General features: G+C 37.6%; 1 protein-coding gene and 1 non-coding gene across 2 annotated transcripts in view; one reads left to right on the forward strand and one right to left on the reverse strand.

The window, feature by feature from the left end:
* Nucleotides 1-20,839, forward strand: part of WDR49 (WD repeat domain 49) — a 145,848-nt gene extending 125,009 nt beyond the window's left edge. The window contains exon 19 of the mRNA XM_081790111.1: nt 19,675-20,839. Coding sequence (XP_081646237.1) covers nt 19,675-19,805 — 131 coding nt within the window. The 3' untranslated portion in view covers nt 19,806-20,839. The remainder of the gene's footprint in view (nt 1-19,674) is intronic.
* Nucleotides 11,401-11,507, reverse strand: LOC132684399 (U6 spliceosomal RNA). Its single transcript, XR_009612623.2, has one exon. It is a non-coding gene; the product is annotated as a U6 spliceosomal RNA (small nuclear RNA).
* Nucleotides 20,840-26,405: the final 5,566 nt, after the last annotated feature.

Below are 26,405 nucleotides of genomic sequence, written 5' to 3' on the forward strand. Positions count from 1 at the left end.
CCAAAACTCAATCAGGAGGAAATAGAAAGCTTGAACAGACCCATAACCAGCGAAGAAATTGAATCGGTTATCAAAAATCTCCCAACAAATAAGAGTCCAGGACCAGATGGCTTCCCAGGGGAGTTCTACCAGACATTTAAAGCAGAGATAATACCTATCCTTCTCAAGCTATTCCAAGAAATAGAAAGGGAAGGAAAACTTCCAGACTCATTCTATGAAGCCAGTATTACTTTGATTCCTAAACCAGACAGAGACCCAGTAAAAAAAGAGAACTACAGGCCAATATCCCTGATGAATATGGATGCAAAAGTTCTCAACAAGATTCTAGCAAATCGAATTCAACAGCATATAAAAAGAATTATTCACCATGATCACGTGGGATTCATTCCTGGGATGCAGGGCTGGTTCAACATTCGCAAATCGATCAACGTGATACATCACATTAACAAAAAAAAAGAGAAGAACCATATGATCCTGTCAATCGATGCAGAAAAGGCCTTTGACAAAATCCAGCACCCTTTCTTAATAAAAACCCTTGAGAAAGTCGGGATAGAAGGAACATACTTAAAGATCATAAAGGCCATTTATGAAAAGCCCACAGCTAACATCATCCTCAACGGGGAAAAACTGAGAGCTTTTTCCCTGAGATCAGGAACACGACAGGGATGCCCACTGTCACCGCTGCTGTTTAATATAGTGCTGGAAGTTCTAGCATCAGCAATCAGACAACAAAAGGAAATCAAAGGCATCAAAATTGGCAAAGATGAAGTCAAGCTTTCGCTTTTTGCAGATGACATGATATTATACATGGAAAATCCGATAGACTCCACCAAAAGTCTGCTAGAACTGATACATGAATTCAGCAAAGTTGCAGGATACAAAATCAATGTGCAGAAATCAGTTGCATTCTTATACACTAACAATGAAGCAACAGAAAGACAAATGAAGAAACTGATCCCATTCACAATTGCACCAAGAAGCATAAAATACCTAGGAATAAATCTAACCAAAGATGTAAAAGATCTGTATGCTGAAAACTATAGACAGCTTATGCAGGTAATTGAAGAAGATATAAAGAAATGGAAAGACATTCCCTGCTCATGGATTGGAAGAATAAATATTGTCAAAATGTCAATACTACCCAAAGCTATCTACACATTCAATGCAATCCCAATCAAAATTGCACCAGCATTCTTCTCGAAACTAGAGCAAGCAATCCTAAAATTCATATGGAACCACAAAAGGCCCCGAATAGCCAAAGTAATTTTGAAGAAGAAGACCAAAGCAGGAGGCATCACAATCCCAGACTTTAGCCTCTACTACAAAGCTGTCATCATCAAGACAGCATGGTATTGGCATAAAAACAGACACATAGACCAATGGAATAGAATAGAAACCCCAGAACTAGACCCACAAACGTATGGCCAACTCATCTTTGACAAAGCAGGAAAGAACATCCAATGGAAAAAAGACAGTCTCTTTAACAAATGGTGCTGGGAGAACTGGACAGCAACATGCAGAAGGTTGAAACTAGACCACTTTCTGACACCATTCACAAAAGTAAACTCAAAATGGATAAAGGACCTGAATGTGAGACAGGAAACCATCAAAACCTTAGAGGAGAAAGCAGGAAAAGACCTCTCTGACCTCAGCCGTAGCAATCTCTTACTCGGCACATCCCCAAAGGCAAGGGAATTAAAAGCAAAAGTGAATTACTGGGACCTTATGAAGATAAAAAGCTTCTGCACAGCAAAGGAAACAACCAACAAAACGAAAAGGCAACCAACGGAATGGGAAAAGATATTTGCAAATGACACATCGGACAAAGGGCTAGTATCCAAAATCTATAAAGAGCTCATCAAACTCCACACCCGAAAAACAAATAACCCAGTGAAGAAATGGGCAGAAAACATGAATAGACACTTCTCTAAAGAAGACATCCGGATGGCCAACAGGCACATGAAAAGATGTTCAACGTCGCTCCTTATCAGGGAAATACAAATCAAAACCACACTCAGATACCACCTCACGGCAGTCAGAGTGGCCAAAATGAAGAAATCAGGAGACTATAGATGCTGGAGAGGATGTGGAGAAACAGGAACCCTCTCGCACTGTTGGTGGGAATGCAAATTGGTGCAGCCGCTCTGGAAAGCAGTGTGGAGGTTCCTCAGAAAATTAAAAATAGACCTACCCTATGACCCAGCAATAGCACTGCTAGGAATTTATCCAAGGGATACAGGAGTACTGATGCATAGGGGCACCTGTACCCCAATGTTTATAGCGGCACTCTCAACAATAGCCAAATTATGGAAAGAGCCTAAATGTCCATCAACTGATGAATGGATAAAGAAATTGTGGTTTATATACACAATGGAATACTACGTGGCAATGAGAAAAAATGAAATATGGCCTTTTGTAGCAACGTGGATGGAACTGGAGAGTGTGATGCTAAGTGAAATAAGCCATACAGAGAAAGACAGATACCATATGGTTTCACTCTTATGTGGATCCTGAGAAACATAACAGAAACCCATGGGGGAGGGGAAGGGAAAAAAAAAAAAAAAGAGGTTAGAGTGGGAGAGAGCCAAAGCATAAGAGACTGTTAAAAACTGAGAACAAACTGAGGGTTGATGGGGGGTGGGAGGGAGGGCAGGGTGGGTGATGGGTATTGAGGAGGGCACCTTTTGGGATGAGCACTGGGTGTTGTATGGAAACCAATTTGACAGTAAATTTCATATATTAAAAAAAAATAATAATAAAATAAAAAAAAATAAATAAAAGTCAAGTTGCTATTAGATTAGTCAGGTAGGGAAAAAAAGGGGATGATATTTCTGGCAAAGGAGCAGCACATGCAAATGTAAGGTGGTGGGAGTGACATGGTTTGCTGCGGAAGCTACACATAGTCCCAAATGTCTGGGGGCTACACATAGTCCCAAATGGTTCTAGAAGGAGCATGGCAAGAATTAAGGCTAGATAGGTAAATAGGGCCAGATTCTGGAGTACCTAGTGTGCTGTGCTAAAGACCTTGGCATTTATTTTATCAGAAACGAGGACCCATTAGAATGTTTCAGTCAAATATTTTGAATTATTCCATTTTATCTCTACTATTAATTCTTCTGTTTTTATATCTCTTCGTATTATTCTTTTAGTGATTACTCAGAAGATTGCAATACTCTTTTCTGTGTCCTTTATCCCTCTTATGATAGCAGGCTCCCACCTGAGATCATATTCCTTCCATCTGAAGAATGTCCTGCAGTATTTCTTATAATGTGAGTCTGCTGGGGAGTCATTTTATGTGTCTTAAAAAGGCATTTATTTTATTTTGACTTCAGAAGGATATTTTCACTGGGTTTAAAACTCTAAATACCAGTGATTGTTAAAATTCTGGTCAGCTCTTTAAAGATAGCATCTCATTGTTTCCTTGCTCCCATAATTCCTGATTAAAATTCAGTTTTTAATATGATTGTGGCTCCTGGGGCTACTGAGTGGCTCAGTCGGTTAAGCGTCCGACTTCGGCTCAGGTCATGATCTCCTGGTTCGTGAGTTTGAGCCCCGTGTCGGGCTCTGGGCTGACAGCTCAGAGCCTGGAGCCTGCTTCAGATTCTGTGTCTCCCTCTGTCTGCCCCTCTGCTGCTTGCACTCTGTCTCTTGCATTGTCTGAAACATAAATAAACATTAAAAAAATTTTTTTTTAATTATGATTGTGGCTCCTTTGAGTGTAATATCTTTTTTTTTTTTTTTAACCTGGCTTCTTTAAAGATTTTTCTCTTTATCCTCAGTTTTCAGCAGTTTTATCATGATGGATATAAATATGCTTTTCTCACTATATTGCTTGGTGTTGATAGGAAATCTTGAATAAATCTCTCTTCAAGTTTGGACAATTCTCGGCCATTATCTTTTTGATTATAATTTCTTTCCAATTCTCACTCTCCTGTCCTTCTGGGATTGCATTTCTGTACATGTTAGACACTCCTTACATCATAAATGTTTCTTACATTCTTCTCTTCTTTCCATTTGATTTTCCTCTCTGAGCTTTATTTTCGGTGCTTTATATTGACTTGTATTTGTATTACTAACCCTGTCCTTCACCAGTCTGCTGTTAAACTCATGTGATCAGGCCCCAATTTCAGATTTTACATACGTATATTTTTTAGTTCTTCTCAATTGAAATTATTCACATTTTCATCCATTTTGTCCAAACTTTATCTCTTTTTCTTTAACATATTTATAATAGTAATTTTAAAGTCTGGGCCTGCTATCCTCAATATCTGGATGATCTTGGGGTCTGCTTCTAATGTCTATTTTTTCTTCTTTGTTATTGGTCACATTTTCCTTCTTCTTTGCAAGTCTAGTAATTTTGCATAATTTTAAATTGTATGACAGGAATTATGTGTAAAATATCTATAGATGCTGAAATTAATGTTATTTTCTCCCAGAAGTAGTTGACCCTTTCCTTAATTGGGCAGAGAACATGAAGGGTACATCATGTTGATTCAGTTACAAATTGAGCTTGGTCAGTGCTTGGTTACAGTTGACTTAGTCTACTTCTGATTTCAAATGTCTGTCTGTTTTTAAGCCTCTCCTTTTATTGATATATTGTCTCCTAAGTACTGCAAGATTACAGGACACATTCCTCTCCAGTCCCATCCACAGTCTCCATCACCCTTGCACTTAAAAAATAGCTTATAGGGAACTGACTATTGTGGAATTTCTCTAGATTCCAATATGTCAAACCTTAACCCACATTGTCATCAAAACTCGTCTCTTTGTCTATTGACAATCCTGTTTCTTAGCGATGCCCAGATGTGATAAATCCATAAAGAGAAGAAAATATTTGGCAATTTTAGCCCATCTAAGAGGGATTCTACTGCCTCTGGAATTTTAATTTGATAATCTCTGCTTCCGTCGCCCTCTGATAGCTTTGAAAATATTATTTCTGTAATTTACCTGTTTTTGTTGTTCTGTCTGGTGAAATGAAAAGGATGACCTACCAGTAGCTATTAAACCTCTTCAGAAAAAAAGATTTCTGCTGAAATGTTTAAAACAGGAAAGTGACACGACCGGGTACGCATTTTACAACGCTTTCTGGAAACTGTAGTAGATGCATTATAATGGAGTTAGACTGAAGGCAGCATATTAGAGCAGTAGGAGCTTATTGTTTGTAGCCAGCTATCTGCTTTTGAATCTTTAGTTTGCCTTTCACTAGTTGTTTATATCTGGATAAATTACACAATCTACCAAGTCTCAGTTTTCACGTGTATAAAATGGGGCTAATCATACCTGATTTTGAAGTGGTGTGGGCTAACTTCAGCACAATGGCTAGCATATATGCTGCATTCATTAAATGGTATCTGTTATTATTTTGAAGCCATGGAGATCCTACAAAGGAAGTAACTAACTTGAGACATGCTAAGGAGATTGAACTTAAAGGTTCAATGACGATAGGTAAGCACATGAATGACTTTCAGATTTCTAGCTTGGATAACTATGTCCGAGAGAGAGCGAGAGCGAGAGAGAGAGAGAGAGAGAGAGAGAGAGAGACTATTATTGAGAGAGGAAATACAGGAGGAGAAGATGGTTTAGAGTCAGTTTTCAAAATATGTTGTGATGGAGGTGGCTGGGACATGAACCAAAAAAAGCTAATATGTTTCCAAGAAACTGACTATAGTAGGAAAGAAATACAGACAGGTAGCTGAAAAGCAAGTACAGGCAAGTTTCAGCATTCCTTTTATATTTAAGTTCATTTTCTTTTTCTTGTTGTAGATATAATCATGGGTATTATAGAAAATTGGCTAGTAGGAAGTAAAGAGAACTCTAAAGAACTTGGGAATAGCAGATCTAAAGAACAGCCACTCCCCCCTCAAGCCTGAGATAGACCAAGGAAGATGCCCATCCAAGCTAGGGCTGATACCTAGACCTTGTTCGAGAAGGCTTCTTCGTGTCACTGGATAGCAAGGTGGCAGAGATGTCGCAGGTAGGACATGGCAAAAATCTCCCAGGGTGGCCATGGGAAACCATCCACGGGGAGGTGCTGCACCTCAGAACTCACTGCAAAGCCACCAAAGGAGTGCAGGGGAGGCTGTTCACAGGGAGGAGTCACAGTGGTGGACCTCTGCTCACCTCTTGGGGTGTTACGGAAAGCCATTCACCGGGTGGTGCCAGATGGGTGGCACTCTGCTGCAAAGCTACCTGAAGGGTGACAAGGAAAGCCGCTGGTTCTGGGCTCTGGAGAAGTCAGCCATGCCTGCATCATAGGAGTCTGGAGCTGGAAAAGCCACTGTGGGGCTTGGTACTGGGGGAGTCCATACTATAGGAGTCTAGTGCTGGAGAAAGTGCCCTGCAGGAGTATGGTGACAGGAGCACCCACTTGTAAGAGAAATCCACTTCTCCTCCAGCGTCCTGCTGGCATCCCCTCATGATAGGGAGCAACATCACACCAGCTGGCAAAAGAAATACTTGTAGGGCTCCAGTCCATTATTGCAAAGCAAGCAGTGAAGAGTGGATTTGGAGCTGAGGGCAATCCATTGGTAACTGGCCTATTATCATTTTACCTCTGTTTCTGTGCTTTCTCCCCCACGCCTGGCCCTTTACGTTATTTTCTATCTTTTGAAATTGCAGTCATCACTCCTATGAAGTTATAAGGCGTTGGTGGCTATGGTTGTCTTTTGGGAGAATTTCCATTTATAAAGGGAATTTCCATTTATAAACTTGGGAGACTCGAAGCAATAATGGTCTAAAGGCAAAATTTTGAGCATGCATTTGGCTTCAAACCAAGACTCTATCACTTGCTAGCTTTATGACTTGGAACAGGTCAATTAAACTCTCTGTGCCTTAGTTTCTTCAAATGAAAATGGCATCATGTTAGTTACCATCCTCATCATGTTGCTGTGAACAGTAAGTGAAATAATTCAGGCGAAGCCTTTAGCATAGGGCCTGACACCTACTGAGGATTTGATACATGTTCTTTATTGATAATACTGGGTTGTCATTGTCCCATTGTTATTGCACTAGACATCTCTAAGTCCCTATTTTCTTTATGCGGAATCTGTGGCACGGACTCTCTGGGCCCTACGTGAGCAGTGGCCATGTTATTTAGTTGTTCGTGTTGTTAATATTTCTAGGTGTCATCTCCCTTGTTCAAATGGTGTTCAAATCATATTCCCAGGGCAGCTTATTCTTATGCTGATTTCTAAAATCAACCACTTTACTATAATAGTTCCTATTTTTATCACTTTCATTTAAAATTGTTCTTCTTTTCAGGAGGATGCTGCTGAATTAAAAAAAAAGTTACAATAAAAGAGCACTTAAAAAGAATCTCAATTACCGACGTATCCCCCCTCCACAATTTCATTACAATGGTCTGCCTTAAATCTTTGTGCTGCATTTTCCACACACGCCTGCCATCCCCGTAATTACAGTGTGTGGAAGGTTATTTGGCAATTGTATGATGACTTACTATTTTGCCAGACTTACTATCAATATTCTAAACTACCACTTTGGAACTCGGGACAGTTTTCAAACACTTCATAATCTCCTGGTGACTTTTTTAGTCTTGCCTACTGGGTTTTTAATGTCCTGTTGTATTCTCTTTCTTTCCCTTTCAAGTTGAAACATCTTTCATACTCTCTCTTTAGCTTCCAAGCTCTTCCCTGTGGGTTCTCAAACAGCTTGAAACCCCTCTTTGATATGCCTTATTCAAAAACCTAGAAGTGACTTGGAAATGTCTCTGGGTCAGGTTTCACCAATAAATTCCCTAGAACCCATTTATACTGAATCTGTAAAATCTTTAAACTTTTCAATGTAGAGAGGATACTCCATTGGCGATACCTCAGGTGAATTGTTTTGTTCTTGTTGTTGTTGTTGTTTTGGCAAAGACAAAATGAACAGGACAATTAAAGAGATGATTTTATTGCAAGCTATTGCATAGGGAGAATATTTGTTAAAAGGAATGTCTCAAAGGAAAGGAAAGGGGCCTGACCTGTTACAGAGACAGGTTAGTGAATCCATGAGTCTTACTAGACTTCTGGGGACAGGCACAGAGGGTCTTATTTCGCAGTAGGAGAGCAGAGTCCTCCCTTACTGTTATTTGTCTCCCAAACACAAAATAGTAGAGGAGTTTCTTAACTGTCTCTGCTTTCCGGGAGGGAGTACAGGGCTCAGGTAAAGTTCAATACTGTCAGTCCCTCTCTTTTGTTTAAGAGGAAGGAATAGGGGTGCCTGGGTGGCTCAGTCGGCTGAGCGTCTGACTTCGGCTCAGGTCATGATCTCGCGGTCTGTGAGTTCGAGCCCTGCGTCGGGCTCTGTGCTGACAGCTCAGAGCCTGGAGCCTGCTTCAGATTCTGTGTCTCCCTCTCTCTCTGCTCCTCCCCCACTCATGCTCTGTCTCTCTCTCAGAAATAAATAAACATTAAAAAAAATTAAAAAAAAAAAAAAGAGTAAGGAATATCTCTCATCATGGAGCAATCCAGAGGTTGCTCCTAGAGGCACAAAGCATGGTCTCAGAAGTGGTCCCTCAGGGATTCTCATTGGTGTTGCTCCTGCAAAACCAGTTGAACCATATGTTGCGAGTTGGTGACAAAGGTCAGTTGTTCTGGATCCTGAAGAGATCCTGAGAGAAAAGCACAGTGGCAGGCAGAGTAGAGTCTAGATAGGGATTTGGGCTGTCGGGTTTTAGTTCTCAGTTTTAGTTGGGTGTGAGAAGAACTGGGAAAGTCCATTTGGAGTATTGTAGTCAGATACTGAAGGGAACTGGAAAATTTGAAAATCTGTAAGAACCGACAATTTGTGCATGTTAACAGTCTCCAGTCCAATCTGCAGGTAGATTCCAAAACGTGTTTCCAAAGCAGGAGAGGAAGTCAGTTAGAACTCTACCAGAGGGGGCGCCTGGGTGGGTCAGTTAAGTGTCCGGCTCTCTTGATTCTGGCTCAGGTCATGATCTCATGATTGTGAGATTAAAACCTGCATCAGGATCTGTGCTGACAGTACAGAGTCTGCTTGGGATTCTCTCTCTCCTTCTCTCTCTTGCCTCTCTCCTGCTTGTGTGCATGCATGCTATTTCATGATCTCTCTCTCTCCCTCTCTCAAAATAAATAAATAAACATGAAAAAAAAATTCTACCAGATGAGACAGAATTTGTGTATCCATTGGCAGGATAACCTGCAATTTACAAAGAGGGACAAAATAGCTCAACAGTGGTGAGCTCAGCAGCCAGACTCTGACAGCTCGGAAGAGTGTAGTAGAGGCAATGTGTGGTTTTCCATTGCAACACAAAATTCTCTGCATCGTTCTTAAACTATAGGGTGAAAATATATACACAGGCTTTTAGTAAAATCTAATTTACTATGTTTTTGCTTTAGAATATAATCGTAAATCTAGTACCAATAAAGAAAAAAATCACTGATATTGTGAGAAATTTCTCACTGGAACAAATAATTAAAATACAAAAAGGAAGCATGAAAGCATGTATAGATATATTCACTTTAAGTAAGAAATGAGAGACTGTTATGTGTGATGCACCTCAGGAAATTTTAAATAACTAAAGAATGGGCATAAAACAGACATCTTAGAAGTGGAATTCCTTCTTATCATTTTATATCTTTATATGATAGCACTAAATTATCTTGAAAGTCAAACACACACACACACACACACACACACACACACACACTCACACACACACACACACACCAAAATTTGGGTCCTACAAGACAGACATTGTTAATATGTGAAAAGCATCTGTTAAAAGGTTCAACAGATGCCCCACATATATCATCAGGGAAATACAAAGTGAAACAACAGTGAGATACCACTCCTCACCTGTGAGAATGGCCCAAATCTAGAACACTGACACTGCCAGATGCTGACGAGGGCATGGAGCAACAGGAAACTTTATTCATTGCTGGTGGGAATGCAAAATGGTACAGCCACTTTGGAAGACAGCTGGCAGTTTCTTACCAAAGGAAGCATACTCTTACCATTTAATCCAATAATCATGCTCCTTGGTATTTAGCCAAAGGAGGTGAAAACTTACATACACACAAAAGCCTGCACATGGGTGTTTAAAGCAACTTTATTCATAATTGCCCAAACTTGGAGGCAACTAAGATGTTTTTCACTAAGTAAATGTATAAATAAATTGAGGTACACCCAGATAATCGAATATTATTGAGCACTAAAAAGAAATGAGCTATTAAGCCATGAAAAGACACGGAGGAATCTTAAATGAGTGTTACTAAGTGAAAGAAGCCAATCTGAAAAGGTACATATGATGATTCCAACTACATGACATTCTGGGAAAGGCAACACTATGGTAAAAAGATGAGTGGTTTCCAGAGAAGGGGAGAGAAGACGAATGGGAGCAGAGGGTTTTCTAGGGCAGTGAAAATACTCTGTATGACATTATAGTGAGGGATATAGGTCATTACTCTTTTTTCCAAACCTATATAATGTACACCACAAGTAGTGAACCCTTAGGTAAACTATGTACTTTGGGTGATTATGGAGCCAATGTAGATTCATTCTCGGGGAAATATGTACCATTCTGGTGAGTGATGTTGATAAAGGGGGAGGCTATTCATGTATGGAGGCAGGGGATATATGGGAAATATTTGTACCTTCTTTTCAATTTTGTTTGAAATTGAAATTAAAACTGCTCTTGGAAAATTGAGACTTTATCCCTATGTAAACTAAAGTTCAAATACATTAAAATCTGAAATAAAAAAAAAATTGAGTCTTAAAAAAAAAGTTCAACAGGTCCTGAACCACAGTCATTTAAGCATTATATGAAGACTGTTAAAGCATTTAGACCAGTCCTCACCACCTTGCCAACAACCTTTTGCTTTGGTACCATATTGTTATTCAATGATGGCTGAAGTTGAATGACAGCATGGCTATACTATATCTAGAGTCTATATTTGGGAATTAGAAACTTGGTCAGCAGATAATAGCATGGGCACAACCTGGGATCATGCTAGAAATGTAGCAGCACAGGCCCCAGCTCAGCTCTATTGAATCAGAATCTGCATTTTAACAAGATTTTTAGGTGATTCTCATGCACATCAAAGTTTGAGAAGTAGTTATCTAGAGGACTTAGAATAGGATGGAGGATGTGAATTAGAAGGTTTTCAGAATACTGTATATTCATCAACAAACAACAGCTGGTAATTGCAGTGCTATGTTTAGATCGCCATCAAGTCCTTTCTTGCCAGGATGCCTTTGTGAGCTTTGCCATTATTGCTTGTCTAATATGGTTGGTTGCCAATCAGGGGACAAGGGAAGGATCAGACGATAAAAGATTAACTTTGCTTTATTAGGTTCACTGAATCCTTTCATTTTATTGGAAATGTTTTAATAGCTTCATGACCACCACATCTTTCATTTTCATGACCTTTTTTTTTTTTTTTAAATATGGAACACTTCACGAATTTGCGTGTCATCCTTGCGCGGGGGGCATGCTAATCTTCTCTGTATCGTTCCGATTTTAGTACATGTGCTGCCGAAGCGAGCACTCATTTTCATGACTTTTAAAACACCTTTTGGGTATCATTATAACAAACCTTGTTGGACAGCCACCTATAAAATGAAGGGGTGAATGTATAAATGTCATATTTTCCCAGGTAGGAAATGGTAAATGTAAATGGTTACCCATAACATTAGATATTGATTTTTAAGAGCAGGGGCTGTGGTAAGTGGATGGATACTTGGATACATGACATGGAGAACCACCTTTCTCAGGTCTGTAGAATGCAAGAATTCCAAAGTTTGAGAAGTGAGCCCCACCCTTTGCATTGCTGGAGGTATCTTCATTCATTTGTTCATTTATTTTATATATATATATATATATATATATATATATATATATATATTCATTATATATATATATTCATTATATATATATATATTCATTTATTATTTATTCATTTATTCATTTAAATTTGTTCATTTATTATATATATATATACATTTGTATGTATAAATATATTTGTGTGTATATATATATATACAATATATATATTGTATATATATATGTATTGTGTGTGTGTATATATATATATATATATAAATGTATGTATATACATTTAATATTTTCCATGTACCAGACACAATGCTGGGTACTATGAATATATGAGGTATAAAGGCAGACAAGATCTTTGCTTTTGTTGACTTTACCACCTAGGGGAAAGACAGACAATAAATAAGTAAATATAAGAAGATAAGATTGGATAACGATATTGTAAGAGGTAAGAGTTATGAAGAAAGCACAATAATGTGATAAGACATGACTAGGGGGCATCAGCAAAGGTTCCTCTGATTTTTTAGCTGAATCCTGAAAGAAAGCACTCCCACTGTATATTAGGGGTAGAATTTTCCAAGGAAATTATCCAGAAGTGTAAAACTGTTGAGTTGGGAACAAGGTTGACATGTTCTGGGGGCAGAAAGAAAGTCGCTGTTGCTGGGGTAGTGTGAGAGAGATGGAGACTGGTACAAAATGAGATTGAAGAGGCTAGGGATCCGGTCATGTGGGGCCATGTAGCCTGCACAAAGAATTTGGATTTAGGTGTGAAGGGAAGCCTTTAGAGGCTAATGTACATTAACCGTTACTAGCCCTTCTAAACCAACTACTCTTCAAGATTCAAAGTAACTTGTTGAGGGCAAGAAGTGGGAGACTTGAGGTCCCATATAATACCTATTGTATTATTGAGATATTGAGAGTGCTTTAAGATCAGCTATATATTTGAATAAACACAAATTTTCTTCACATGGAATATCCCAACAGACTCTAGTCACAAACCATCAGAATCTTGACAAACCAGTCTGTTTGTCTCAATAGGAACACTTGACCCTTCACAATTGTCCTATAGTACACAATGTCCTTTATGGCAAGTGTACCAGTCAGGTTTCAGGGAAGCAGAACCAGCAGGACCATATACTGAAATATATGACAAGGAATTGGCCTATGGGATTGTGGGGGCTGATTTGGTTTGAGCAAATCCAAAATGAGTAGGACTGAGTCAGAAAGGGAAGATCATGGGCAGACTGGGCACAGGTTAAAGCTGTTGTCCACAGGCAGCCAGGAAAGGTGAGTTTGAAACTCCATGGATACAGGAAGAAACTCTTGTCCATTGGTGGAATTTTTTCCCTGTCTTCCGGGAGCCCCAGCCTTGCTTTTAAGGCCTTCCAGCTGATTAAATCTGGCTCACCCAGATTATCCTGGATAATCTCTTTTACTTAAAGTCCATTGATTAGGGACTTTAATTATATCTGCAAAATCCCTTCAGAGAAACACCTAGATTAATGTTTGATTGAATAACTGGGAGCTTTAGCCTTGCCAGTTAATACTTCATGAAAACAAGTTATCACAGCAAGGTTAAGGGCATTCTTTTATAATCTTAAATAAGTTCAATAAATGGTTAATGGTCTCTTAGATACATCACACATTCCATTGCAGACTCCCTCACATCATCATATGAAAACATTGTGCCATAAACCTAGCAGATGTTGTTACTTTGAATACTAAGATGAATTGATTACCATTATCCATTTAGAAGGTGTTAGGTTAATGACATCATTTTTGCCAAATAAAAGAGTTTGCCAGTGAAGCCAAGAAGTTTTAATAGGCCTCATATACAAAGACCCTTGTGAGTATTAATAGTTGCTGGAAGTTTTATTGTTCCCGGTTCCAGGAAGCCCCATTTGCAAGCAGGAATCATTTCCGGGTAAGCATTTCTGGTGTGTTTCCTAAAAGAAATCTCAGAATAAAAGGACCCAACTCTACAAAACTTTAATAGTTTGTTGAGATTTATTTTCTCATCCCAAATAAATAGCTAGTTTTGTGAATAATTATATATTTGTAACTTTATATTTTTTCTTTAAGAAAGCCTCCCCACCTTGTAAGCTTTGGGCCCAGGAAACGAGGATCCACCCTTGCATATGAATTTTTTATCACCTTTTTTTTAACTAAACAAAAAATGACTTATTTGGGCAAGATTTTCTCTCAAGGCCCTATCAGTTAGTTATTGGTATAACTGTCCTGAAACCCAGTCAATTATGTAGAAATTCCTCATCTAGTTGAGAGACAAATCTCAATAAAACAGCGAGAGTTTATTTCAAAAGGAAATTTCTGGCTTTCATAATGGATTTCAGGAGAGCTCTAAGGCATTCAGAATGTCTCATGATTCTCAAATGCTAATCCGCAGGCATACAGGGCAGAATCAATGGCTAATATACAGAAATCCATATATCTTACACTGCTGGCATTAGACAAATGGAAAGTATTTTCATTTGTAGCTTTGCTTAAGAGATAGTCCAGGTTTATTCATTTTTGTGCTATTGCTAAAAACCAAAATATACACGGTCAAATATTAGAACATAAGAAAAATTATTCAGTGAGAAATCTCCCTCTCCTCTATCACACTGGTTTGTTCAGTTCCCGGTATCACTTATTTCTGGAATCCACTAATATGAGTTTCTTTTTTTTTAAATTTATTTTAATTTTATTTTTTAAAATTTACATCCAAATTAGTTAGCATATAGTGCAACAATGATTTCAGGAGTAGACTCCTACTGCCCCTTACCCATTTAGCCAGCCCCCCACACAACCCCTCCAGTAACCCTCAGTTTGTTCTCCATATTTATGAGTCTGTTTTGTCCCCCTCCCTGTTTGTATATTATTTTTGTTTCCCTTCCCTTATGTTCATCTGTTTTGTCTCTTAAAGTCCTCATATGAGTGAAGTCATATGATTTTTGTCTTTCTCTGACTGACTAATTTCACTTAGCATTATACCTTCCAGCTCCACCCACATAGTTGCCAAAGGCAAGATTTCATTCTTTTTGATTGCCAAGTAATACTCCATTGTATATATATATACCACATCTTCTTTATCTATTCATCCATCAGTGGACATTTGGGCTCTTTCCGTACTTAGGCTATTGTCCATAGCACTGCTATGAACAATGCGGTGCATGTGCCCCTTTGAAACAGCACACCTGTATCCCTTGGATAAATACCTAGTAGTGCAATTGCTGGGTCGTAGGGTAGTTCTATGTTTAGTTTTTTGAGGAACCTCCATACTGTTTTCCAGAGTGGTTGCACCAGTCTGCATTCCCACCAACAGTGCAAAAGAGATCCTCTTTGTCCGCATCCTCGCCAACATCTGTTGTTGCCTGAGTTGTTCATGTTAACCATTCTGACAGGTGTAAAGTGGTATCTCATTGTGGTTTTGATTTGTATTGCCCTGATGATGAGTGATGTTGAGCATTTTTTCATGTGTCGGTTGGCCGTCTGGATGTCTTCTTTGGAGAAGTGTCTATTCATGTCTTTTGCCCATTTTTTCACTGGATTATTTGTTTTTTGGGTGTTGAGTTTGGTAAGTTCTTTATAGATTTTGGATGCTAACCCTTTATCTGATATGTCATTTGCAAATATCTTCTCCCATTCTGTCGGTTGCCTTTTAGTTTTGCTGATTGTTTCCTTTTCTGTGCAGAAGCAATATGAGTTTCAGTGTATCCTTTGAGGGTTTCTGTATGCACTGATGATTTTAGATTTTGACCTCTGCTTTCTGTGGGTTTTGATTTGCCTGGTATACTTTTCAAATCCTTCTATTTCAAATTTTTGGAGTCACTTCATTTTAGATGTGTGCTGGGTTTTGCTTTTGATCCAGCTAAAAAATAATTTTTATGATCATGAAATTGAGCACATTTAAATTTGTCAATATATTATATATAAAAGTATATATTATATATTGTTTGGTTTTATATTTCTCACACTCTTTTATGTCATTCATTGGTTATATGGGTTTTAAAGTTTTCACTGGATCTGTAATTTTTTCTTTGTTTTTACTTGGGGAGGGTATTATACATTCTAGTGGTAACTTTATACTCATAGGTTGGTATAACTCTTCTAGCCCTTCAGTTTTCTAGGACAGTAACCATTACATCCATGTCGACTAATGATAAAATGAGCATGTTTCTTCACTCCCCTCTTTCTCTTCTTTTTTTTTTTTTAATTTAATATTTATGTATTTTTGAGAGTGAGAGACAGAGTGTGAGCTGGGGAGGAGCAGAGAGAGAGGGAGACATAGAATCTGAAGCAGGCTCCAGGGTCTGAGCTGTCAGCATAGAGCCTGACACGGGGCTCAAACTCACAAACTGTGAGATCATGACCTGAGCTGAAGTCGGACCCTTGACGACTGAGCCACCCAGGTGCCCCTCTACCACCTAATTTTATTCAACAATGTGATCTTTTTTTGTGCTTCTTTTATTTTGTTAAATTTATTTATACTACTATTCCTTGACTTGTTGGTTTAAGTCCTTTGTCTCTTAGCTGTTGCTGATTTAGCATGAATGAAGCTTCTCCCTAATCGTTCCAGTTTTTGTTAAATTGTATCATTTTGACATTGTCAGGCATGTGGCATTTACCGTCTGTTTTGTTATCCTACGCTTCATATTATTTTAATCTCACTTCTACATTTAAAAATATACAGCACTCTCCACTAAGTCTTTTTCTAAATTTTCCTCAGTCATCCATCAGTTTACTTTGTAGTAGTTTTCTCGAAAAGGTCTCTTAGAAACAATAGTCCCCGAATTTCCTGAATGTTGAAAATTTGCATTTTTAGATTTGTTGAAACTTTTGTATTTTTAGATTTGAGGCACAGATTGAGTGTGTATAATATCCACACTCCACACATTCTTTCCTTGATTTTCTTGTTGGTGTTGCTCTGTCTTCTGGTGTTGATCATTGCTGTGAGGATATCTAATGCAAGATACACATTTCTCTCCTTTTAAGCGACTTGATCATTTTGTCTGGCTGCCAAATGATTCTCTTTAAAGTCTAATAATTTGACGAAGATGTGCTTCGGTTTGACTTCTGATTCTGTTATTCCTGGTGCCACAGTATGTCCTTCCTGTGTATGTCAGATTGTCTCTAATTTAAGGAAAACTTTACACATAATACCTTCAAATATTTGTTCCATTTTGGTGTTCGTTCTGAAGGACTCCTCTGATTGTTGTGTTGGTTGAATCTATTTCTTTTTCAGTGTCACTTTCCTCTCTCATTTCTCTTCTTTTCATTTTCACCTTATTATATTTGTTTGTCTCATTTGTAAACTCCATTTCCCATTATGTTACCACACACTTGTGAGTGAAAATCTCACTTGTGAGATTTTTCCTGAGCTCTGCCAGCTCACTTTCCTCACTTCCTGTTGTGACATTTCCGGAGCTCTTTCACTTCTGCTCTGTGATCTTCCTTTACAGAAATAAGTGCTTTTTCGAGTTTTAAAATATAGTTTGTGACAAAGCACTTAGTAACAATATTTATCTGGCCAGTGGCAACGTATTTCTGGAGGTAGTTCATGTATTGATTCATTCTTCTCTTTTAAAATTTTTTTAATGTTTTTATTTATTTTTGAGAGAGAGAGAACAAGCAGGGGAGGGGCAGAGAGAGAGGGAGACACAGAATCTGAAGCAGGGTCCAGGCTCCGAACTGTCAGCATAGAGACCGACCTGGAGCTGAAACTGGTGAACTGTGAGATCATGACCTGAGCCAAAGCCAGACGCTCAACCAACTGAGCCACCCAGGTGCCCCTCTTCTGCCCTTTTTAAAGTTTGTTTTGTTTCGTTTCTAATTTTGCTTATAGTCCTTTGTGTCCACTCTATGCCATTTTTTTAAATTTCCTTTCTTAATTAGTTTTAATGAGTTGGATTTTTTTAGACCTGAAGTTTGTAGTAGGTCCCTAGGTGAGAGTTTGTGGTGTGGGATTGGAGCGGCCTTCAGTTTTTACAACTGACAGGCAAACTGCTTTTAGGAAAAAATGGCTCATGTGCGTGATTCTTCACGTAGCCCTGCCTCATCTGTTTCTCTGAACCAAACAAGGTGTCGTGGAGGGCTTTTGCTTCCGGCCTTGTTCACCTCTGTTTGTATCCATAGATATAAATGAAAGATAAAGCATTTGTACTGCAGGGTGAGCCCCTCACCTTTAGTCAGTGTCTTTTTGCTAGAACTTTCTGAGATGCTGTGGCTGCTGGCCTTCTTACACTTTCAGACTCATCACCTTATCTCATGTAACAGCTCTTTGGCTGCCCTTCTTCCTATTTTGCAGGCTGCAGGTTACCTCTATCTTTGGGCTTCACTCACGTGGAGTTTGTTTGCCAAATTATTATTTGTTTTCATTTTTCCTGGTTGTTCTAGTATAATATTCAAGAGAAAATGGGGAAGGATATTGACTTATACAATCATGTTTATATGGGAAGTGGAGAGGGTTTTTTTTTGTTTTTTGTTGTTTTTTCCCCTAGTTCATATATGTAAAGATGGCAGTATACGGTGAAGTTGTTCAATGTTTATGTAGTTTATTTCATATTCCTCGGGGTTGCCATTTAAAGTATTCCTTTGTCCCGCTCCAACCTCATTCTCTCTCTGTTTTGAACCTTGGTCACATTGTACTGAATTATTCAGAATTACCTGAACGGTAGCTCTTGTTTCTCCACACTTTGGTTTACTTTGTTCTCTCTTTTTTTTTTTTTAATTTTTTTTTCAACGTTTTTTATTTATTTTTGGGACAGAGAGAGACAGAGCATGAACGGGGGAGGGGCAGAGAGAGAGGGAGACACAGAATCGGAAACAGGCTCCAGGCTCCGAGCCATCAGCCCAAAGCCTGACGCGGGGCTCGAACTCACAGACCGCGAGATCGTGACCTGGCTGAAGTCGGACGCTTAACCGACTGCGCCACCCAGGCGCCCCTACTTTGTTCTCTCTTGTTAACATTTCCTTTCCCTCTTGCGAACCCGTCTTCACTTCCGTGGCCCTTCTTATCAATTAGAATCCTATCTGGACTTCAAAATCTGCCTCAAATAGTGTCTAATTCTTCAAGCTTTTCCTCTGATCTCTGCATAGTGTTACAATCTCTTTATATGCTTAACCAAAATTTCTGTTGCTCCTATTTTCTCAGAACTGTAACTTATTGTACTTGATATTTTGGTCATTTGGGCACTGCGCCTGCTTTCTACCAGTTGGAAGAAGGCCTGCGACTGAGTCATATTTGTGCCTCATTTATGCCCAAGCATAGGACATTGTGCATAATATACATCCAGTAAACATTTGTTGAAATGATAGAATTAAGCAAAAGGCCAAAATTATTTTCTTGAATGCATGGCACAATTTCCTCCTACATCTCACTGATGCATAAGACAGCCACTCATGGGGGATAATTTGGCTCTTTTTTTCTGAAGCCACAGATCCCTGTAGATCAAAGTGTCTTATAAGGACGTGATTGCAGAAGAGCTTGTTTAGTGGTGCAAACTGTTTTGATTGTTTTCATTGTCTTATTTCAATACAGAATAATCTGTTCTTGGCTTATTATGAGTCTTTGATAGCTGCTAAGTAGATGAAAAAGCAAAAATGGAAAACACAAGCTTCTTTAGTCTTCTACTGCGAAGTGGTGGAAATCATCATGGTATAAATACATTAATAGAACAAACTCTGTTAAAATTTAGCTTTTTAATTTAAACCGAAGTCAAAGAAATAGCAGGAACTTAAGAGAAAATCCCCCCAGATACACTCTTGGTGTTAGAAACATACAAATTTTCAGATGAATTCAAATGGGAATTTTCTCCCCACTATTTCATTTAATTGGGCCTCTTACCAAGTATAATTTACATGTTATTTTCTTCATCATTTTGTAGCTTTGAACGCTGTATTTGATGAGAAAAACCTGTTCCCCAAAGAAATTCTGGATCGTGAACGAAGAGCCAAGCAATTATATCAAGAAACAAGTAGTGAAGTGAAGATTAAAAGAAATAAGAAGCAATTATAATTGAAACAAAAATAAATATTTCATTGTCACATAAAATATGAATATAAAATGTGGAGAGGAATCAAGAATTCTGTGCCATTCTTTGACTTTATGTTTAAAAAAAGATTTTTTAAATGTTTATTTATTTTTGAGAGAGAGATTAACAAAGTGTGAGCAGGGAAGGGGCAGAGAGAGACAGAGACACAGAATCTGAAGCAGACTCCAGGCTCAGAGCTGTCACCGCAGAGCCTGGTGCAGGGCTTGAACTCAAACTGTGAGACCATGAGTCAAACACTCAACCAACTGAGCCATCCAGCTGCCCCTCCTTGACTTTGTATTTAAACTTCAGGAAGTTTCACCTTCAGACAATGTCTTAGTGCTGCTTTTATCCATCACCTTTCACTTTCTGTGCATTCTTAATAAAAGATAGATTGGACTACAGAGGGGCCAATATTAACTGGTATCATCTATTCCCAAGTGGTTTTATATAAAAATGTGCATTTTCAGAGCAATGCATTCTAACCAGTTGCCCTTCTGGTTGCTTCTATAGGCAAATATTTTTGATCAATTATTATTATAAAAACCTGCCTTGAAGTTAAATATGGAAAGTACTAACACAGCGAATATCTACAAACTTAACTAAGAAAACCATTTCCACGCATTTACATACTTTCTAGTTTTTTGAAAATGATTCTGATAATGCAGTCAGACCATGTCAGTAGCAGCTATTCCTATTAATTCTTACAGACTTATATCCATTCTTCTGTGTACCTATTGAGAAATTACTGCATATGTTCTGCTTCTGTATTTTATCTTACCATATTATTGAAAAGCATAGCACTACCAAAGAAGTAATAGTCTCAGAAAAAAAATTTTTTTTGAAGAGACTGGGGCTAGGTATAGGACTCACTCTATGTAGAAGCTCAAGTGGGAAATGTTTGGTTCTGAAAAACAATGCCTCACTTTTTGGATCCATTTTTCTTTATAAATGTCATCATCTACCAGGTAACCAGTATTCTTATGCTGCTTTATTTATTGTGTTCTGTAGGAGTAATTAATAAATTCATTCATATAACTTTAGTTACTACACATTTGCATTTTAAAGACTTCTTTCAAAACCATTTGTATTTTTTAGAAGAATTTTGTACTAACACACACAAGTAAAGGAAATAATTAACAATATATTAGGGGTCTATTCTGTTCAGTAACTGCAAAATTTCATTGCATGTAAGCCTCACAGTAATCGTATACCTATTATAAGGTTAAAATCTGAGATTTGGATTTGTGAGAAGAATGCCCAATTATCTATGGCAGAGTTGAGGTTGGAGCCTGGGTGCGTTTTACTCCAAAGAGTGTGGTTTTGCACTTCAACTTTCTGTTCACTCTCTTCTTGTTAGTATAAAGTCAGTGGACTGAACTCTAACAATGGAGTTTCCAGAATCAGTGGAGCAAACGTTTTAGCTGGTGAGGAGGGAGGCAGAGGAAAGGTTTTCGGAAGACACTGCCTATTCCATTTACATTTAAGTGCATCCTGATCAGGCCCTGTGACGTCTATGTATACTGCTTTTCCCTTTCCTTGAATGACAACCACATGTGGGAAAGACTTAAAAGAAACATATATTTGAATGTATCAACCAACAAATGTTGGTGAATGTTATCAGAGTGATAAAGACTCTGGAAACCATGTTCCAGAGAAACAGGTAAAGAAATGGGGAAGTCTGGCATAAGAAAGAAAATTCATGGGACATATAACCTATTCTCAAATATTTCAAAGCTGCAATGAGGAAAAAGAGTAGAAGTAGAACCAATGGACACAGTTATAAGGAGGCAGATTCTAGAATTCTTTCCTGATACCTGCTAAAACAGGAAGGGATTTCTCGTCTTCCCTTCCCTTCCCTTCCCATCTTGGTGGAGAGGAGTTGGCAGCAGGCTGGCTGCATGGCTGTGAAAGGAAGGAGGAGCTGAGAGAAGTCATATGCTCACTGGATCCAAGAGTATGGGACTGGGGAGTGGGAGGAGTGTTTAGGTGGTGGAAAGGCAGAGAGGGTGAGTAGAGGAAATGGCCGGCACAGTTGGGAGGTTGCTTACACTGAGAAAATAAACATTGAGTAAGTAAATGAATAAATTCATGAATATATTAAGAATGAGAGGCAGGTGTCTCACTTTTATAGAGGTATTTATAAAATTTCAAAGGGAGGAAGCTAGAAAGAACCCTGAGATCACAGATTGGGTCTGAGAGTCCAGTGTGAATTCATGGTTTTAGAGGGAGGGAGGGAGGAAGGAAGAAAAGAAGGAAGGAAGGAAAGGAAAAGAAAAAAAGAAAAAGAAGGAGGAAGGAAGGAAGAAATGTTTAAGAGTGATTAAGAAGCTATGTTTGCAGCTTGCTCGCAAATGATTCAGAAAATGCTAATTATAATTGTGTCTACACATACATACACCATATATATATAATACATGTATATAATATACATACATATATACATACATACATATATACATACATACATACATATATACATACATATATACATACATACATATATATAATACATACATAATATATAATGTTATATATATTATATATTATATATTATATATATTATATATAGGAGAGAGAGAGAAGGAGGGAAAGATTAGCTATATAGATTGAGCATACATATGTGGTAGAAGGCTAACAATTGGGAAAACAGAGAGAAGGAGAGAGGGAGATGGTAGTTCTTTTTATTATACCAGCAAATTTTCTGTAAATTTGGAAGTATTTCAAAGATTTTTTTTTTTTTTTAGATGAAAAAGGTTGCCTTGGGAAAAAAAGATTTTTTGAGATGTTCCAGCAGAGGCTGAGTAACTCTCTCACAGGGATATTGCAGAAAATTCTTGCACTGGTCGGGAGGTTTGATTAGATAATCCATCATTTCAAACTTAGAGCATATGATTTATGAATCATAGATTGATGACAGTACAGTGGAGTGAAATTTGAGCCACATTTCTAGAAATTTAGAGGAATATTAAGATGTTAAAGAGAGGAAATATGGGTACCACGTACTTTGTGAAGGCTCTATTTTCCATTCATGCGCCCACCCATCCATCTGTTCATCCATTCATCCACCTATCCAACCAATTATCTAAGATACATAGAAGGGAGTGTTTTAGACACCAGGTATATACCTATAAATAGAATACACTTCTCTTACCATCAGGTTCCTGGAGTGAAAGTACATAAAATGCAGTGATTTATTAAGCAAAGATTGAATGAGCCCACTAGTTTTTCTGGTATAAATTGGAAATTCTTTTGCTAGACATCTTTTTCTTTTTCTTTTTTTTTTTTTTTTACCCTTGTAGATGACTTTGTTTGAAACGATTAGTGAAATAGTCTGTTTCATATGGACATACCTTCTCTCTGTAGCCTACCACATGTGTAAGGCAGTTGTGCTGTGTTAAAACCCTAATCCCATCTTTAGTTAACTTCGGGGGCTCTTCCAGGAAAGGAAAAAGACATTTAGTTATTATGTCTCTTCTATCTTACAGCATCTAATTGTGCTAGGCAGGTAGCAGGGTCTCACCTATAAAATGTTAATAGAACTGAAGACTTTATAAGCTATTTCTGAAATTAACACTTAGGTTCAATGATTTAAGATCCATTTTTTTCTACAGTGAAAGGAACTTGTCACATTAAAATAGAATGTGCCAGAACTTTCAATAGGCTACTTTGTAATATGTAGGTTTACACTAAATATAATTTAACCTGTTATCTTTTCAGAACATTTTCCTCTTATCACATGATATATGGAGCAAACTGAGAGAGGAACAAAATGCCTGAAATTAACCCATGCTCAGATAGAATAATTAGCTTTTAAGTCCTATATTAACGAGAACATTTGCTTGTATGTTTTTAAAGTTGGGAATTAAATACAATTTTACTTTTAAAAAGCTACAAAATGCTAAGCAAGATAATGAGACTGAACCTATAACTTCTTGCTATTGTTTTTATTATACATATCCCCAGATTTATTTTTTACAGTGGAGGAGTGATGGCACTCAAATTTATACCAAGACACTTTGGCTCTCACTAATGAAATATTATATATATTATATATATAATATATATATATTATATATATAATATATATATTTCAAATATATATATAAATATTTGCTCATGCTCTAGGGGCAAAATAGAGTTGTAGAAGGAAGAGATTTATGAAAATATTTAAAAGGCCTGCAGTAATATTTTACGGACAATTGTGGTATCATTGTCAATTAAAAGAGCTTAAACCAGGGAGGAGAAATTCTTGGCCATTCTTTTTTACTCCTCAAGAGACAGGAAAATGTACAGTGTGCTTGAACTGCTCTAACATAAGATCCTTACAGAAAGTTTCATTAAGTGATCTTACTAAGACAGAGTGTCTGTCTCTGTCATTGCAAGGAAAGCAATGACCTGTTCCTGGGTAAATCACATTATGATCTGAGTAATATGGAGAAATAATAACTTGGTAACTCAGGGTACTTGTGATGGATGTTTGCTAGTGTCACTACAGGGGTAGAAAAACATTGATTGAATGAGAGTCCTTGGACATTCAGACGATTGTTTATGAATTACACAGTAAAACAAGAAGGATAGAGCTCTTGTGCTGCCTAACTCTGTTTTTGGAAAATTATCTCTAACAGTGTTAAGCTAAAGCTGGAGAGGAGTTCGCTTATGTTAGAGCAAGTGATGTTAGAATATAACCCAAGACTTAGAAAACATTAAGAGATGCCTAGATGGACAATTAAGAATTTTAGTGAATTAGGACATTATGGCCTATAGCAATTATCAGGCTTCCCATGGCTTTCCGTAAGCTCTAGCCCTGTCAGGACATTGAAAGAAGTTACTTCTCAGGTATTTACATCCATTTTATCTTGTTTTTATAAAGTTATCAGAAGTGACATTACATTTAGTTATCAATGGTGACTATTTGTTTAATTGCATCTGGAACAAATTTTCCATTTCTCTTCTCGGAGACCACGGATGAATCAGTGTGTTTAATATCTGATTGCCATTGAGGTGATTGATTTGAACTAGAATGAGATCACAATCCATTCAATTATGAATCCATTTTTTTTATTAATGAACTACTGGTAGAGAAAATTACGTAAAAGTTTAAAGGCATGTGAAAGTAACACTGAGGTGTATTACCAAATCACCTATGTTTAATCGTATTGTCCTCCTATGATTTGGTAAATCAATAATCTTAATCTGGTCTTTTTGTTCATCATAGAGAGTATATTTCTTCAATATCCACCCTTTTTCCTAAGGATTAAAATGAGCCTTGTAACCACAGGAAATTCCTGTGACTATTGTATGATTTGATGAATTGTTGAGAACTTTGTAAATGCAGCAGCAATTTGTCTCTGCATTCTGGACTTGATTTAGCTTTATCCTTTTTCTCACAGGCTTTCTGAAATATTTATGATGGTATACAGTGGTAATCTGATGCAGAAGTCCTGTGAGAAACAAAAAGAACTAATTACTAACCAATTTACAAGCCTTGGCACATTCTTCCAAATTCTGTTTCTACTTACTATAAAATAAGTGGAATAATGGATTAAATAATATAAGCTTAATGCTTTTAAAAATTTCTGTTATGGTTTTCTCTCTCACTTCTTGCCTATTGTGTCATTGATCATTAACCGATCATATTAGTCCTTTTGTGCAAATGTAGGGAACACCTGCTTTGGGTTTAGAGGAATTAATCATACAGTGTTCAAGATAAGTAAATTTGGCCTTGACTGATCAGGTGTTTTATGTACTAGTGTTTCCCAGCAGGCACATTTCAGTTATAACATCACAGTGAATAATTAGAAGCCAATTTGGGGTAAGTACCTTAAAATTAAATAGCTTTTGAATGCAGTACATATGCAATAATATTGATCATGAGTATTTAATAGAGCAGGGGACTGGCATTTCAATTCACTTTGATAACAGATATTATTTAAATTTATCAAATTAACACATTACTTTTATTCTCCTTAAATAATGTCATTATAAATTTGAAGGTTAAATTCTTATAGGACTTTCATTATGTTGTTTAGTTCACCAGTACTTCATGCTTTCTAATGAGATCTAATGAGATAGGATCCAAAACACAATGAGGTTAAGTGAACTTTTGAAAACATTTCGTGTGTGTGTGTGAGATTATAATTTGTTCAATGCCTAGAAATTTTCTGGGAGAATTAGACGCTCAAATAATATAAAGTTTTTTTGATGTTTATTTATTTTTGAAGGAGAGAGGGAGAGACAGAGCCTGGGGGAGGGAGGGGCAGAGAGAGAGGGAGACACAGAATCTGAACCTGGATCCAGGCTCCGAGCTGTCAACGTGGGGCTTGAACTCACGAACCGGGAGATCATGACCTGAGCTGAAGTGGGACGCTTAACTGACTGAGCCACCCAAGCACCCCGATGCTCAAATAATATAAATTTTAATTATTAAGATTATTAGTATAATGAGAGGATACCCCTCAGATTCTACCATAAGGAAAAATTTGTATCCTTCATAGTATTGTTTACTTTTGTATTACAAACCAATTACATAAAGATGTGCCTAAAGAACTGCCACTTGATGACTTAAAAGTACTAATAACATT

This window comes from Panthera onca, chromosome C2 (genome assembly GCF_046562875.1).
Source record: "Panthera onca isolate mPanOnc1 chromosome C2, mPanOnc1 haplotype 2, whole genome shotgun sequence".
NCBI lineage: Eukaryota > Metazoa > Chordata > Mammalia > Carnivora > Felidae > Panthera > Panthera onca.